We start from the raw sequence: 16,056 nt of genomic DNA, 5'->3' as shown, positions 1-16,056 counted from the left end.
TGTCTCTTTTTGTTTCCTATTAATGTGGTCTTTTCAATCAATGCTCTTATACACTAAGTGTGTTCAAATCTGTCATGTTTCAAGTTTGCAAAATTTGTGTTGTGTGAATCTATTTGTTGAAGTTCTTTTTCAGAAGCATAAATTAGATTGTTCATAAATCATTGAAACAATGCTATATGTTGCTTACTCATGAGTTGTTAATGATTCTATACTGTACTTCATCTTGAAATGTTATGTTTCGATGTGCATAAGAAGATTTCTTATTTAAGTTTCTCTTAAAGACTGCCACATTAAAGAGGGGTGAAGCTAATAGATCTAGCATCAAATCAACAAGGATAGCGTTGATAATTCTTATTGGATTCATTGTATTAGGATTTGATACCCTCTTTTAAGTTGAATTGTGAAAATGCTAAATTTAGGGTAAATACATTTGAATTGAAGTAAAAATGCATAAATTGTTGGCAATTGACATTCAATTGGTTGGTTTCACTATGTTGTCATTGATGGAAAAATGTTATTGTGTTCCGGCTTCATGGTTTGGTTCAATTGTATACTAACAGACACTTCACAGATAGTACATCAGCACCGGCACCAACACCGACACTGACAGGACAAAAGGATTTCTTTGGTTACTGACAATGTCGGCCAACATGGTTTAGTAAACATTATCAGTATTGGAGGCTGACATATCTTGGATCCGGCATCAAAAATTGGTTTTAATATTTATGCATTTATGTTATCTGGTCAACATGTAATTTGATATTGTATATATCTTTGTAAGCCGACATAAGGCATGCAGATTTGTATAGGGTATATAAGACAGTTTGATATATCATTTTGACATAGACATGAGATAGGAGATTATGGATATGCGAATTTAATATGATGCAAAATATATCAGAGAGATCATGTATGTGAGGAAATTCATGTAAGGGTTATTTCGGTAAAGGTTTTAGGGTTTCAGACTAGAACAGAAAGAGATTAAACTAGGACTGTATTCTGTTATAGAAGATGCTATCTTAGTAGTTCAACACTTCTCTGGATTGTAATCTAAATTTTTATGTAGTCAGTGAGGCTCCTTTTGTGATTGAGCAATGTGCTCTAGGTTATAAGCCTTCCTGCAAGTGTAGGCTCATCATATTTTGTAATATCTCTTCATATGGTCAATGGATTGATATTGTGGATTACAAATCCCACCATGGTTTTTCCTCTTAGTGTTATTGGATTCCAACAGTCAGTATCAGAGTCTTGTGCCTCAGAGGAAGTTAAACAACTTGAGGAAGATTCTGAAACCAGAATCCATGGATATGGCTTTTGGAGAAGTAACTTGAGATGGAACTTGAAGATTATGATGTTGAAAGAATGAAGAATTTAAAGCTACAAGATGAATTAAATTCTACCAAGGATTTCATTCTTGTCTTACAAGAGAGGTTATCATCTATTTAAGCTAGGGGGAAGGAAATTTTGCAAAGTCAGGATGATGAAGAGAAAGATACACTTAAGGAACAATGTTAGAAATTAAGTCAGGAGAACATGGTTATGAAAAATGAAATGCAAGTTATAACTATGAGGATGTCTAAGGAGATTGAGGACAGAAAGAAAAAGGAAGAAAATCTTGTTGTATCCCTAAAGAACAAATTTGAAGAATTTGGTAGGTTGGTTCATGAGAATGATATGTTGAGAACTAATATAGTACAATCCTAGAGTAATGAACAAGAGCTTGAGAGACAAATGATAATTCTGAGAGAAGATTCAACTACTACAAGTGAGTATAAAGAAAAATTCAAGAGTAGCTTAGTAGAGCTAGATGAGTTATTAAAGAGACAAAGGTAGATTGGAGATTCTAGTGGACTTGGATTTGAGCAAGGACAATGTTCTGGTACTGCTAATGAAGTTAAAATCCATAAGACACCAGTAAGGCAATTTAATGCTTATAAATTTAATGGTAGATGTTTTGTTTGCAATAGATTTGGTCACATGGCTAGGCAATGTAGAAATATACAAAATTAGAACCCTGATTATGCTTCTGGTAAATGTTCCAAATGCAATAAGTATGGTCATAAAATAGAAGATTACGGAATGAATTTTAAATGCTATGCATATGGAAAATTTGGACATATGGCTAATAAGTGCAGGTCAAGCAATTTCACCAGTTTTAGCAAAGAAATTCAAAGGAACAATGTTACATGTTAAGCATGTAATGAGGTTGGACATATTACTAAATTTTGTAGAAGAAGAAATCCACCGGTTGGTAATGGAGGATCAAATGAGAAAGGAAAAGAGAAGGTTAGTGAAATCTGGCAAGATCATACTCAGAGATGGGTTAGAAATACTGAAGAACAATCATTAGATGGGAATGTCCCGATTACTTATCCGGTAGAAGAGGCTGCTCCTACACCAGCAGGTAGCTCATCCGGTAACTAAGGTAGATGCCTTAGGGGTAGGCAAAATTCACGAAGAGGTTCTATAAGATGTTCTATAAGATGTTCCAGATATTGGAGATGATTATCCGGCATGGATATGTTTTGAGTGAGATCCAGTATCTTTCACTGGCAGTCATTTATGTCAATGGAAGATTAGCATTTTTCTCGAAGGTTAAAAGGTTGAATTGAATTCATTATTGATCACCTTGCATTTAGAGATACTTCAAAGTGATTCAGAGTGACTAAAAGTGATGAAAGGCAATTCAGAGCAATCAGATTTCTTCTTGAGCGATTTCATCGACGTCTAGAAGAATTTGTTGGAGGTTTTTACCGAGAGTGATCAAAAGGTATTTATCTTTAAACATAGAAGTGAGATCATCATCTATTCCTATTTTTGTTTCAAACCTAACTATAGTAGAGGTCAAGGACCACCCCAGGCCAATTTTCAAGTGGTATCCACATGTGGCTACCCTGGAAGATTTGGTTGGAGCATTTTATCACGTTCCGGAGGGATTTTTCTATGTAGAGAATGTTAGGGCATATATTCACTATCACATTGAGGACTTGAGAACTTATGAAATTAAGGGCATGTATATGAGTGATTTGATGGGACAATCTAGAAAGATTAAACCGACATTCAAGCATATTGAAGACCTAGGGTTTACCAACATTTTGGATATTCTAGAATTTGAGGATGAGATAATCAAATATGTTTTGAGCAGAGTACATGGGGAATTTATATGGTTAAATAGACCTTACAAAATCACCAAAAAATCCATCCGAGAAATCACTGGTTTACCATTGGTTGGGCAACATCCAAACAAGAAGGTTTCAAATGGTTTTGTGAAAAAGATCACTAGCGTGATATCCGACAAGAGATCTATGAGAGTTAGCACTATCACCGACATGGACATCAAATTCAGTAGCATGATCATCAGGTATAAGGTAACTCAATCAAATCAACAGAATTTTGTTTCCAGTTCATGCATTTTGGCTACATACAAAATGGTGAGAGAGAATGTAAAATTATATTTATGCATTGGATGCTAGATGAGTTGTTAATAAACCTAGAAAAAATTAAGGGTGAAAAGAAGGGTACATTCTGGTATGGAAACTTGATAGTTTGCTTGATGTTATATTTCATGAATGATACACCCAGTTTTCATAAAAGACAATGGGCATTTGACATCCCGATAGGGAGACAATTGAAACAGTAAATTGTTGCTTTATGAAGTCAGAGAGGTGATAAGGTAAGTGGATATTTCAAAGCATTCCAGAAAGCTATGAGGTCTAGGGTAAGGGTACCTAAGAATATTGTAAAAAAATATTCCACCGACATATGCTTCATGGTAAAGCAGGATGAAACACTTATGGAAGCAGTTAAGCCCCGAAATATTTGGATTGAAGAAATGGGCTATGAGGTGGATGCACAAATTCTTGATGCCTATGCAAAAATACTGAATGATGCACCAATTGATGAGGCAGAGAAGCCCTGTGGTACTGCACAACAAAAAACACAAGAGGTTGAAATAGAGTTCAACCGGAAGAAAAGAGAGAAGCAAGAGGGAAAAGAAAGAAAATTTGTGGAGAAGGTCTCAAAGGACATCAAAGAATTAATTGATGTTGTCCTAGAGAAAGGCAGGAAGAGGAAGAATCCTGAAGTACATATTGAGCCTGTTACTATAGAATAAAAATTTGAGGATGACACACCGTTAGCATTTAAGAGGGTTGTTAGGAAGAAAATAGAGGAAACAAAGGTAGAAGCTAAGAAGAAACCAGTTAGGAAGGTTACAATTAAAATACCGACACAAAAGCAAGCACCAAAGGCAATGCCTTTCGCTGCATCTGGTACTGCAAAGAGGAAGAAGTAGAGTGACATTGACTTAGCAATTGAATCTAGTAATGTGACTATCATACCACCTAAAACTTGTGCAAAATTAGTAGATAAAATCACTAAAGATGGCATGTTGAAGAATGTTCAATTTTATTATGAGCACTTAGAGGATGATGAACAAAGAGAGGTAGAGGAAGAAATCTTATTATATCTGAATATTTATAAGAAAGCCTTAATAGAAATAGAAAATCAAATACCGGTTGAATTGTATAATATGTTAGATGCTAGAAGACTATTAGCCATGCAAGAAGATAAACATATTAAAATTCAAGAGCTATTATCTATTTGTGTTACTATTTCTCTAGATGAAATGGAAAAGACATTTGAGGTGGCAGATAGAAATTTTTTTAATAGAAAACATAGAATAACTAGTCTGATGATAGGAAGAGTAAATGAAATAATAAAGGAGAATCAAAAAGCATGGTTTTAATTCCTTGGAGAGAAAAAAGGACTCTTTACTTCACTGGAAACCAAAACAAACACTGTAGATACCCCAATTGAAGAAAAAGGAAAAGGGACTATGGGTACTTCACCCTCAGTTTTAAAAAATATTAAGATAGTGGAAATTGAGCCCCCAGTAAATACAGATGTACAGACAAATATTGAGATACCGGTTAATACAAAGAGTGAACAAGATAATGTTGTATAAGATACTAATATTGAGGATAACTGTCCTTCGGATACAAATGCACAAGTTGAGGTTATAGTTCCTACAAAGGAACAAACAGTTACATAGACTACACCAAGTGGTGAAGCCACTAGTGCAAGTGAGAAAGTAATAAAGGATATATCTTCAGAAGAGAAGAAAGGGGAATCTGTCAGGGAACCGGTAGTTGGTCCATCATTGTTGTCAATTGACACCTCCCAGGTCGAAATGAAAAACATAATAGAGATGAGTCCCACTAAACTCATGATGATGGCAGCACAAAAACTAATGAAGGAATGATCCACAGATAAAGGGATTATTGATCAATCAATCACTATTTTACATAGGACTAGTCCTAGAGTGCAATATTTAAAATGAAGCGAGCCCATTTGAAAAGATTAAAATAATTACTGAGCATATTTCAAAGGATTTTCAATCCTTACAACAAATTTCAAACCGGCAAGCACTAGAGAGATTTACTCATGCTAAGAGAGTTGCATTTGATTAGGTAATTGAATCTGAGAAGAAAAAGATTGATGAGAAGTGGAAACTAATAGAAAATTCTTTGAAGAAATGTACAAATATATATAGGGTATGTTGTAACACTGATATATTTACAGCTAATGTGGATAAAAAGCTAAATTAAATTCAAGAGAAAATTACAAATATAGCTAATTGTTTTCATGGATTCATTTCATTGACTACATCAATTGATGATCAAATTTTGATTTTGGAGAACCAAATTTATGTTCTTGAGAAGGAAAGAGACAAAATAATAAGAAGAGATAGAAGTCTAAGAGGCTTGGTGAGTCCCTGATTGGATTCACTCAGTGTACATAAGAAAGAATGCATGGATATGGTGGGAAAGCCCACACCGACAGAGATAAATGAGAAAGAGTTTTTTGCACATACATTGAGTGGACTTGTATCTATTTCCGACGCATTCAAAACAAGATAGGATACTTATCTTGAGCTATTGGAGAAGGCTTATCCAAAAAATTTAAAATTTGTCAAGCTCCGGTAAGACATTTTGGGATATTCATTGTACAGTTCTTTTTCTTTGACATTCTTTTTAGATTTTTTTATGGCATTAATGTCAAAGGGGGAGTATTATAGATGTGAAAAAGAAAAAAAGAGTTGTATACATTAAGGGGAGTCATGGAGTTATGGAGATGTGGAGTATTTTACATTAATGGATAATAGAAATTCAGCTCAGTGGGAGTAGGGCAGGATGAAACCAACGGATGAAACCTTGACCATTTTTCACATGAGTGTTGCCATCAATGCCAAAGGGGGAGATTGTTGGAAATTCACATTCAATTGGCTGGTTTCACTATGTTGTCATTGATGGCAACATGGTATTGTGTTCCGGCTTCATGGTTTGGTTAAGTTGTGTACTGGGAGGCACTTCACATATACTACACTGACACCGCCATTAGTATCGACACTGACATGATAGAAGGATTTCTTTGGTTACCAACAATGCAGGTCGACATGGTTTAGTAAAGGTTATTGATATTGGAGGCTGACATATCATGGATCCAGCATCGACAATTGGTTCTAATATTTATGCATTTATGTTATTTGCTCGACATATAATTTGATATTGTATATATCTTTGTAAGCCTACATAAGACATGCAAATATGTTAGGGTATATAAGTCAGTTTGATAGATCATTTTGACATAGACATGAGATAGGATATTATGGATATGTGAATGTAATATGATGTGAAATATATCAGAGAGATCATGTATGTGAGGAAATTTGTGTAAGGGTTATTCCGGTAAAGGGTTTAGGGTTTCAGACTGGAACAGATAAAGATTAAACCAGAACTGTATTTTAGCATAGAAGATGCTATCTTAGCAGTTCAACACTTCTTTGGATTGTAGTTTGGATTTTATGTAGTCAGTGAGGATCATTTTGTGATTGAGAAGTGTGATCTAGCTTGTAAGCCTTCCTGCAAGTGCAAGCCCCTCATATTTTGTAATATATCTGCATATGCTCAATGGATTGATATTGTGGGTCACAAATACCACTGTGGTTTTTCCTCTTTGAGGTTTTCCACTTATAAATTTGTGTGTTATGGTTCTCATTTATGTGATTAGCTTATTGGTTGTTTTACTTCTTTTAATTATGTATGTACTAGTATACCAGTGGGTGTATGCATGTTTTAATAAGGTTAAAATTAATCATTCTGGTATAACACTTTTCATCCCCCCTCTCAATGTTATTGGATTCCAACATAAATAGTGAGCTACAATCATTGGCTCAAGCCACAAACCTGGATTTGAGTAATATGTGGGTGTTCCCGGATCTATTCCTAGAAGAAGCTCTAGAAATGTCGAGACCAGAATGCCCATCTCTCTAATCCTCTGGACTTTCTTTCATCTAAAGGGGAACCTGTTCGTCTCTATGAATAATATCAATTCTAAAGATCACATCTTTGTACATATTCATGCACATAGTAGAGAAGGGAAAATGTTTGGGATCAGGGGTTTTCCTTAGGTCAAACCCTAGTTTTGAAATTAACCATGAAATAGAAATGAAATATAACTGAATTTCTATAATGAAAATGATTTCCTTTTGAAGGAAATACTAAATAAAGTCTTAAACACTAATGATATACCTTTTAATGGAGTTTTGTTTGTCTCCACAAGGAATTATGGTTTCATAAAGTCTTCATAAACATAGAACATAAATGTCAACTCCAATGCTTGAATCTTGACCTTACTTTTGTTCCAATGCTTGAAAGAAGACTGATTGCTTGCTCACTTGAGTTTAAATGCTTGATTGGTTGAATTGATTGCACAAATATCAAAAGTGGTTAACAAAATGAGAGGGGTATACCTCCTTTTATACATGTGATTGTCAAAAAAAAACTTAATTTTTTGACATGAACTGACATGGAATCTAGGTTCCTAGCCAAATGATGTTACCGTTAAGGGGCCCCAAATGAGCTGTGATTGGAAGAACCAGAGCACAAGCACCTTGGTCTTGACCAACCTGACCAGTCAGGGACCAAGAAATTGGGGCAAAATGTGTGCATTCTAAAAAAGATGAACTTATTGTATAGTATAAGTAGAATAAGGGCTCCAATGAGGCCTCGAGACATGAATGCTAAGGTGAGGGCCCCTATGATGATAAAATTATAAGGGAGTACAATTTAGGTTGCTAAAATGATATAACCAAGGGGTCTCCTATCTATATTCAATCCATGTAATTAAATCTAGTGGATTGATTCTATTTGCATTATTGATAGGAACATTGTTTATTCTTTTCATATTATTTCTCTCTTGTTCTCGTGCTTTCCATTAGGCCTCTAGATCTTGGGTGGCAACATTCATAACCAAATCTTACAAATACATTTGCACATAGTCATGGACCTTATTATGTTATATGCAAAGTCAATTCATGTTGTGCATTATCAAATGCCTCTACTATGTGCTAGTAGTCCTAAATTACATTTCTCCACTAAAAAAAACCATGTTTCATTATATTATTTGTAGAATCAAATATTTATCAAGATAGTTAGATTCCTTTCTATATTTTTACATATTCAAATATTTATCACTTTCTACAATAAGTTAACTCTCTTTATTTTCTTCAAGGATATTTTCTTCTCAAGAAATTAAAGTTAGTGTTCATATTTTAAATGAGAAAAAGCCTCTACTTATTATGTTATTTTTATGCACAATGTAGGTATCTAGTGAAGTTTCCATTGCAAGAAGAATGAAAGAAGGATTTATTATTTTACATAGATTCATATCTTGTGAGTAATTCGAAAAAATATTAAATTTACATGTTCCTTATTTTACTTCGAAATACATCTGCTTAGTAATTCACATGCACATCAAAGTGAGAGAAAAATGTAATGGTGAAAATTTCATGCACATACCCTTTTACCTAATATTTTGGGTTCACTTTATTTACAATGTCCTAACTATATTAACAAGATACAACTGGGATATTAATTCTTAAATTTATCTCATGACATCTCCTTATCACAATCCCATTGTTACTCATCTCTAGAGATTTAATTTGGGTCCATAGATATCCCATTCATCACCATAAATTACGTGTAGGATAGCACCTGAACTAGGTCATCTACAAATTTAAACCCTAATCCTTAATATTTAAATTTTAGATTTATACATATTTGCATTCTCACTAACCATTATGATCAAACCTACCACATACTTGTGTTAATTTGTGTGTGTTATATTGTTTTATTTAAAGATATTAACTCAAAACCATTTTTGAGATAATAAATGACAACCTAAGGCCTTCTAATTGGACACACTAGAGTTAATTTACAAAAAGAACAAAAAGATTATAGCAACGTTATCAAAGCACACCATTTACATCCATTGCACCCTTGATCTTAGTTTAGCATCGTTGGATTGGTCTACTAGGGGCTTGACTAAAGTGAACTTAACCCTCTCAATTCAATAGGTTACCCAAATATGTTCATAAAAATTGGTCATTCTTACAACAACTTAGATATAAAAAATTCAAAGCAAACAAATTCTAACAATCCATCTATAAAAACCTCAAAATCACAAATTCACACAACAATTTTAATTTACACTTAAGTAGGTGAATTTTATAATTAAAAAATAATCAATTTATACAATCTAAAATATTTCTCTAAACAAACCCATAAATTGCAACAGCTTACAAATTATTTACTCTAAAAAGAGTCTTCACCAAACTCAACATTTTGAACATAACCGCAACATAATTTTAAAAAAAAAATGACCAAAAAATTTAAAAAATAAATAAAATCTGGAGAGAGATAAGGGAAGTGTGCCGGTGACATTGCTGTGGTCAAGAGAAAGAAAAGCTAGAGCAGAACAAAAGGCGAAGGCAGTGGATGGAATTGGATCTGTTATAGAATTAGAGGAAAGATTGAGTGTAGTGAGGTGGGTAAAGGTGGGGAAGTTGACAGGTAATGAGCCAAAGATGGTCTTGTTTTGGAGATTGAGACAGATTACATTGTGGTTAGAGTGATCAAAGGTGACGCCCATCTAATTACAGAAGTTGGAGAGCTATCCCTCTCGTCAGTCGTGGAGTAAGCCAAAAGGTGACTCCACATTCCATGGGATGGCCGCTGGCTTTGTAGTCATTCAGTGGCACAACTGAAATGAGAGCCATCATTACAATCACAGTATGACAGTAGTAACTGGACAGCGCCTATCTAGGATGAGCCCACATATATGCATGCAGCTTATAGCACTTCAAATCTTTTGCCTTAATTTGAAAATAAAGAGCATCAATGAGAGTACCTAGCATGTCAAGCTCCTGTTTTTGTTCACTTGCCTTACGAATATCATATATGGAGCACGATGTGATAGTTAGCATAAATGTGAAAGCTTCAATTTTTAATTTGACTAAAGAACTTGATTGAGGGGCTATAATATCAAGAATTTCCCATGGGTCAGTCAAGCTTTTGGATTGACTGACTTCGCATTTAATATGCTAACTTTCCCATCACGAGGTGTCTAGATATGAAATCTGTGAGTCAAGTCAACAAAAAGCAGTACATCATGGTTAATGAGCAGGGTTCGTATGGATTAATTATGTTCCCTATGACGATCAACTCTTAGACAAATAAACAGTCATGTTCACTGTTTATTTGTTGACTGTGTCAGTTGTTATAAAGGTTTGTTGTTTACAGTGGTGATACATAGAATTGTTTTTCATAGCTGATAGTCAAAGTTGGTGGTGCATAGTGTTGAGACATGGATTGGCTAGGACTCAAACCTAGGATCTTTCATAGGCTGCTGGAGTGCTCTACCACTGAGCTACTGGTCCCTTTTAGACCAGTCCATCGTCGGTCAGGGTGTGTCTTATTTCCAACACCAATACATAGTTTATATTTCATTTAATGCAGTCTTATAATTGAATTGTTTTCTTTTAACTAACTTTCTTTTGATTTCATCAATACAAGAACTCTTAAAACAACCACACACTTTTGAAAGGTCTAGAAACAACATAATCTCTAAATATTTATTAAGTGTCTAACCCAAAATATATTTCTTAAATTAAATGGATTGTAAAAGGAGAGTTGATTAGTAAAAATCTCAATATTGAATGCTGTATCAAAACTTGTGAATAATTAATATATTTTTCATGTATCAATTTTTTAATAATTTACTTTTAAATTAATTATACACTTATCAAATTCATTTAATATCAAATATAACCTTTAACTTTCATTGAAGAAGTGGACCCCGGTACTACATAATGAGTGTGTTAAAAAAAGAAAAAAATGATTCTCTCATCCCATAACCCAAAGATGGACAAACAAAACAAAAAGATTATTCTGTATGTAGAAATTTTAGTCCAAGTCTTGTTGCGTGTCAAAGCATAAGAACTAATCTCCATAATATAATAAAAATGTGGTCCAAAACTAACACAGTACCACCACGCTTTCCTAAATCTACAACCTTTCATTTAAACACATTTACTTCTGTCTTGGGTTCGATAACGATTGGTCCATACTATTTAAATACTATATTAATAAAATATTAAATAGTTATTTAATTTTAATTATTAGCCTACATAATTAAAGAATAAGAACTAGCATCTGCTGACTGTTTGAGAAATTTTTCTTATAAATAGAGGAGAAATGAGCCAACATTAGGCAGTGAAGGCAATGGCGACAAGAAGCACATTTCTGCTACTCCTGCTGGTTGGAGTTAGCGTGAGTTGTTTTTCAAAGATGATAAGCTTTCTGCTTTCTACTTTTTAATTGTTTAGTTCTCTTAGTTGTTGAGTTGTTTAGTTAAGTAATTGAGCATACAAGGAAGACTGATACCGTGGGCATGGCTTATTATTTCAGGCAATTATTTCATGGCTCCATCAGGTCGGTGCCGTTAGCAGCAACGTTGCTGAGTTGCAGCGTCAGCGGTGGCGAGAGAAGCTTCCAGAAGTCGCTATACCCCAAACCCTCGTGGCCCGTCTCTCCCCTCTTTCTCTAACAGAGCTGCAGAGTTTGGCGGCGGGGCTGAAGAAGATGGACGCTGCTTCTTTCGATGCCCACAAATTCTGCGGCGCCGCCGGTTTGATATGCAGTGAAGACGTCAGTTTTCCTGCGAGACGTGGTTCAATTTTTGCGAATCCCGATGCCGAACTTGGGGAGATCGAGGAGCACGTGTTCTTCGACAAAGAGGAGCTGCAGGAGTCGGGGGAAATGATATTACCGGATCTTAGCCCTTGCAAATATTTGGTCTCATTTTTGCCCAGCGAGTTAGCACAGATGATGCCGCCGTTTTCTACTGCAAATGTTTCTCAAATTCTGAATTTGTTGAATATCTCGGGCGGGTCGAATTTGTCCCGCAGCATGGTGAGCACGTTGGAGATGTGCGAGGCAAGGGGTGAAGAAGGAGAAGTGCACACGTGCAGCACCTCCGTTGAAGGCATGGTGGAATTTGTGGTGTCTCGTTTGGGATCTGACGTGGACCTGTTTACTGACACGTCAGTTGTTGGATCCGATCAGCGGGTTAGGGTTACGAAAGTGAGTAAGAGGGAGAATATGATGGGAGGTAAACCGCCCGTAACGTGTCATAACTTTGCGTTTCCTTACGGGGTGAGTTATTGTCATTCTATCAAGGGAAGTGAGGTATTTGATCTGCAGTTGGAGGTAGTGCAGGGGAATGAGAAGGTTAGGAGGAACGCTACAGCAGTGTGTCATTATTTGTCTGATGGAGCGGGAGGAAATCAGGCAGCTTGTCATCCCGTTTTCGGGGAGATGTTACTTTGGACGCCTAAGGCCTAAGCGTGACTAGTTATTAGTAGTTCACATGGATGGTTCTTATCACCATATGAATGTATAACGTAGTAGTGTCCTCCTTTCTCACTGAAAAGAGATTTACAATTAATGCTGTAATGGGACTTAAAGTTGTTTCTAAGATTGAAGAGAATATAACTTTCTTATATCAATATTTCCGATTAATAAATATATATAATAATAAATGAATAAATGTTTATATAATTTGAATTTTAATAAGTGTTGATTTTGAAATTCAATAGTTGTAAATAAGTTTATCAAATGAGTGGTTTCTTTATATATATATATATTTTTATTTTTTTTGGGGATTATTCATCTAATTTCGACCACATCTCTTATGATGTTGAGTCTTGCACTCAGCAATACTTGATCTCTAGTGGGCTCATTAAGAACCTTTCAATTTCGCTAACAGACCAGAGGCCCATTGACATATGTGTTAATTTTTATTTTGTTATATTGCATATCAAATAGCTTTTGAAATTTGTGTTCATCATGCTTTCATGATATTGTTCAAGTGCATATATTGAAATGGGAAAAACAAATGACTCCAGACGTGTTGTGTCACGGTTAAAACACTTTGTTGGTGAAACAACTGCCAAGGTTCAAATCCCTACTGGGCCACTAAGCTCACACGCCTTGTGCTTTCACTGGGCCATTGTGCTCACCGATTTGATCATGTAAAGTGTGGGGAAGAGGTCCTCCATTTGTTGTTTCACCGATTCATAGCTCCAGGTCAAAAGAATTTCACGTGGAGCCGGAGGGCATGTTGTGCCAGCGTCACCAGTCATGTTAAAAATTTTACCATGCGTAGTTTTTTTTTTAAAGAAAATATCTTATTAAAATATTAAAATTAAAAAATTCTCTTATTGAAATAACTATTTGAAATAGCTTTGTCTAATTAGAAAGGAGGTAAAAATTGTAAAGAGATTTTAAGGAATTTTGAACAAAAGAAATCTAGGACACGTGTATTCACTTCGTAATGTTGCACCATTGGTTCTTTACATTCTTTCATGGTACATGGACCCAAAGAAAATCAATTTACAAAGTAATTAATCATTGAGCCAAGGTATAAGATCAATATGATTTTTTTTTATATCAGTTTGTTTCATCCTTTAAGATCTTTTCTCATCTTGCAAATTTCTCAACCATGAGTAAGCATGGAGTATGAAAAAAATGTATAAAAGAGACAACTATTAAGAAGTGAGATTGACATATCAACAATTATGCTCAATTGTTTCTCTAATTTCATAGTTTGGTTACATATTTGCAAGGGTGATTTTAACTATGAATTGGTACAATTATCAAGGATAAATTGAATAGTTTCAAAGTCCTTAAACAAATCTTATCACTTCTTGTACTTGAAAGTGGTGGCAAGATGAAACCATTAGATTATTGGTAAGTTGAATTCTACATATTTTTATTCACATCTGTCACATGGGAGTATAGAGTATCACTCCCAATACTGTATCACTCCCCTAATACTATATCATATCACTCCCCCTTTTTGACAAACATCAAAACTTAATTACCATTTGGGGGTGGTAACTGGTCAAAAATGGATTTGTCCTTGGTCCGTGCTTCAGTGAGAGTGATAGAGAGGGCATTCTTTACACTGTCCATTAAAGAATTATGTGCTTGAATATCAACCAATAATGATATTAAGCCATCTAGAGTGCTTCCCTCTTGTGTAGTAGATAAGGAGGTGGCTCGGTTGATCTGTTCTTGGACGGATGAAAGATGAGGAAGGAATAATGTTTGTAGTGTCATTATGTCCATCCTAATCTTGTGTTCTTCATTTCTTAGGTCCAATTGTTGAGCCATGAGCTATTGTAACCTTGTATAGAAATTCTAAACTGAATTTAGCTCTGTGGTCAACTTGTTTGAGAGATCGGTGATCTATTTCTCAATTGCCTCTATTTTATTCTTAATGTCTTTAATGAATAAAGAAAATGTGCAGAGTTTTTGAAATAAATAAAGAATGTGCTTGAGTTGAGGAGTCAACTCAGCAATGAATTTGACAAGTTTAACTTTGCCAATAGCTATACTTTTTGTACCTCTTCTATCATTTTTGCAGTGAGCTCTTTGTCTTTTAGCTTGCTCAAATACTTTGATGGATCTACTCCAGATGTCTCTATCTTTGTTAGGAGTTCATCTAGTTGAATGTGGATGGTTGCATCTATTGATACTATAGCTTCAGGTAGCATGTCTATTAAGAGTGCTTTCACCTTTTGAAGTACTTTATTTTTCTTTTGAATTGCCATTTGTTTCTCTTGTTCGGCCTTTGCTTTGCATAGTTCACCGAAATCAATGAGTGCTCGCCCCTTTAATTTTGATATGTCTACATTGGGCAACACTATTGGTTTTGACAAATCAACTTTAAAACTATGCTTTTTCATCTTCTTTTCTTTAACTTTTACCGATGGAACTAAGACAATGGCTTGTGAGGCTTGATGACCCTCGGTAGGTTCCTCGGTAGAGGCAACACTTTGGTCAATTTCTTTAGCCTCTGTAGAGTCCTTCGGTGTCTCGGTACTTCGTGTCTTAGTTGCAACATTCTCAGTGCTAGAAGGTGCTTGAGATGTCTGTTCTTGAGTAGTACCTTCTCCTGTTGTAGACTTGTGGCCTTCGGTGCCTTGCTCCATGTCATGAGGGGTTTTGGTTGAGATAGGTTGTTTGATCGATGGATAAGGCTGAACTTGTTCCAAGACTGATTTACTAGATACAAGTCTTGCATATGCATTGCCTTCTATCATTTCCTGTTCCAATGCCTCTGTATCCATGACATCTTCATCTATTTGAATGGTGTTAGCAAGGTCTTGCTCAGTAACATAAGGATCTTGCTCGGTGACATCAACAATTTCAACTATAGCTTTCTCACCGGCATCCTTGACTTTAAAGATTTCCCGCCACTTTGCTTTTGTCTCATTTTTGACTTCAATATATAGCCCATTCATCAGTTTTAAGGCTCTTTGTTTGATAAGAAACTTTGAGTTGTAGGTTGTCAAATGTTCTTTTATTTCAGCTACTGACATGTCAGGAAAGAGATGAACTAGACTTCTTTCTCTAATCTGTTTCTCTAAGTCCATTGCATACTTCCACCTATTATCAATATGCAAATAAAGTTCATCCAGAAGTGACTTAGCTAATTCCAATGGAGGTAACCGGAATTTTAGAAGTGTGTAGATGACAGCTTCTTCAATTTGTCTCCTCTCATCACTATTTCTAGTTTCATGCTTAACGTATCTAAATGATCCAAATCCTCCATATTCTTTTAGATTAGCACATAAGTTTTCAACAC

At 35.1% G+C, this 16,056-nt stretch overlaps 1 protein-coding gene across 1 annotated transcript; it reads left to right on the top strand.

Moving 5' to 3' along the window:
- The first annotated feature begins 11,591 nt into the window (after nucleotides 1-11,591).
- On the top strand, nucleotides 11,592-12,908 carry LOC131036360 (BURP domain-containing protein 16). Its single transcript, XM_057968225.2, has 2 exons — nucleotides 11,592-11,672; nucleotides 11,811-12,908. Exons 1-2 carry the CDS (start codon nucleotides 11,625-11,627, stop codon nucleotides 12,744-12,746), a joined length of 984 nt encoding a protein of 327 aa, XP_057824208.1. The 5' UTR covers nucleotides 11,592-11,624; the 3' UTR covers nucleotides 12,747-12,908.
- The last annotated feature ends 3,148 nt before the right edge of the window (nucleotides 12,909-16,056 follow it).

The sequence above is a fragment of the Cryptomeria japonica genome, chromosome 2, assembly GCF_030272615.1.
Source record: "Cryptomeria japonica chromosome 2, Sugi_1.0, whole genome shotgun sequence".
NCBI classification, from domain to species: domain Eukaryota; kingdom Viridiplantae; phylum Streptophyta; class Pinopsida; order Cupressales; family Cupressaceae; genus Cryptomeria; species Cryptomeria japonica.
The sequence above is the reverse complement of the archived record's forward strand: the minus strand, read 5'-3'. Positions and strand labels throughout refer to the sequence as shown.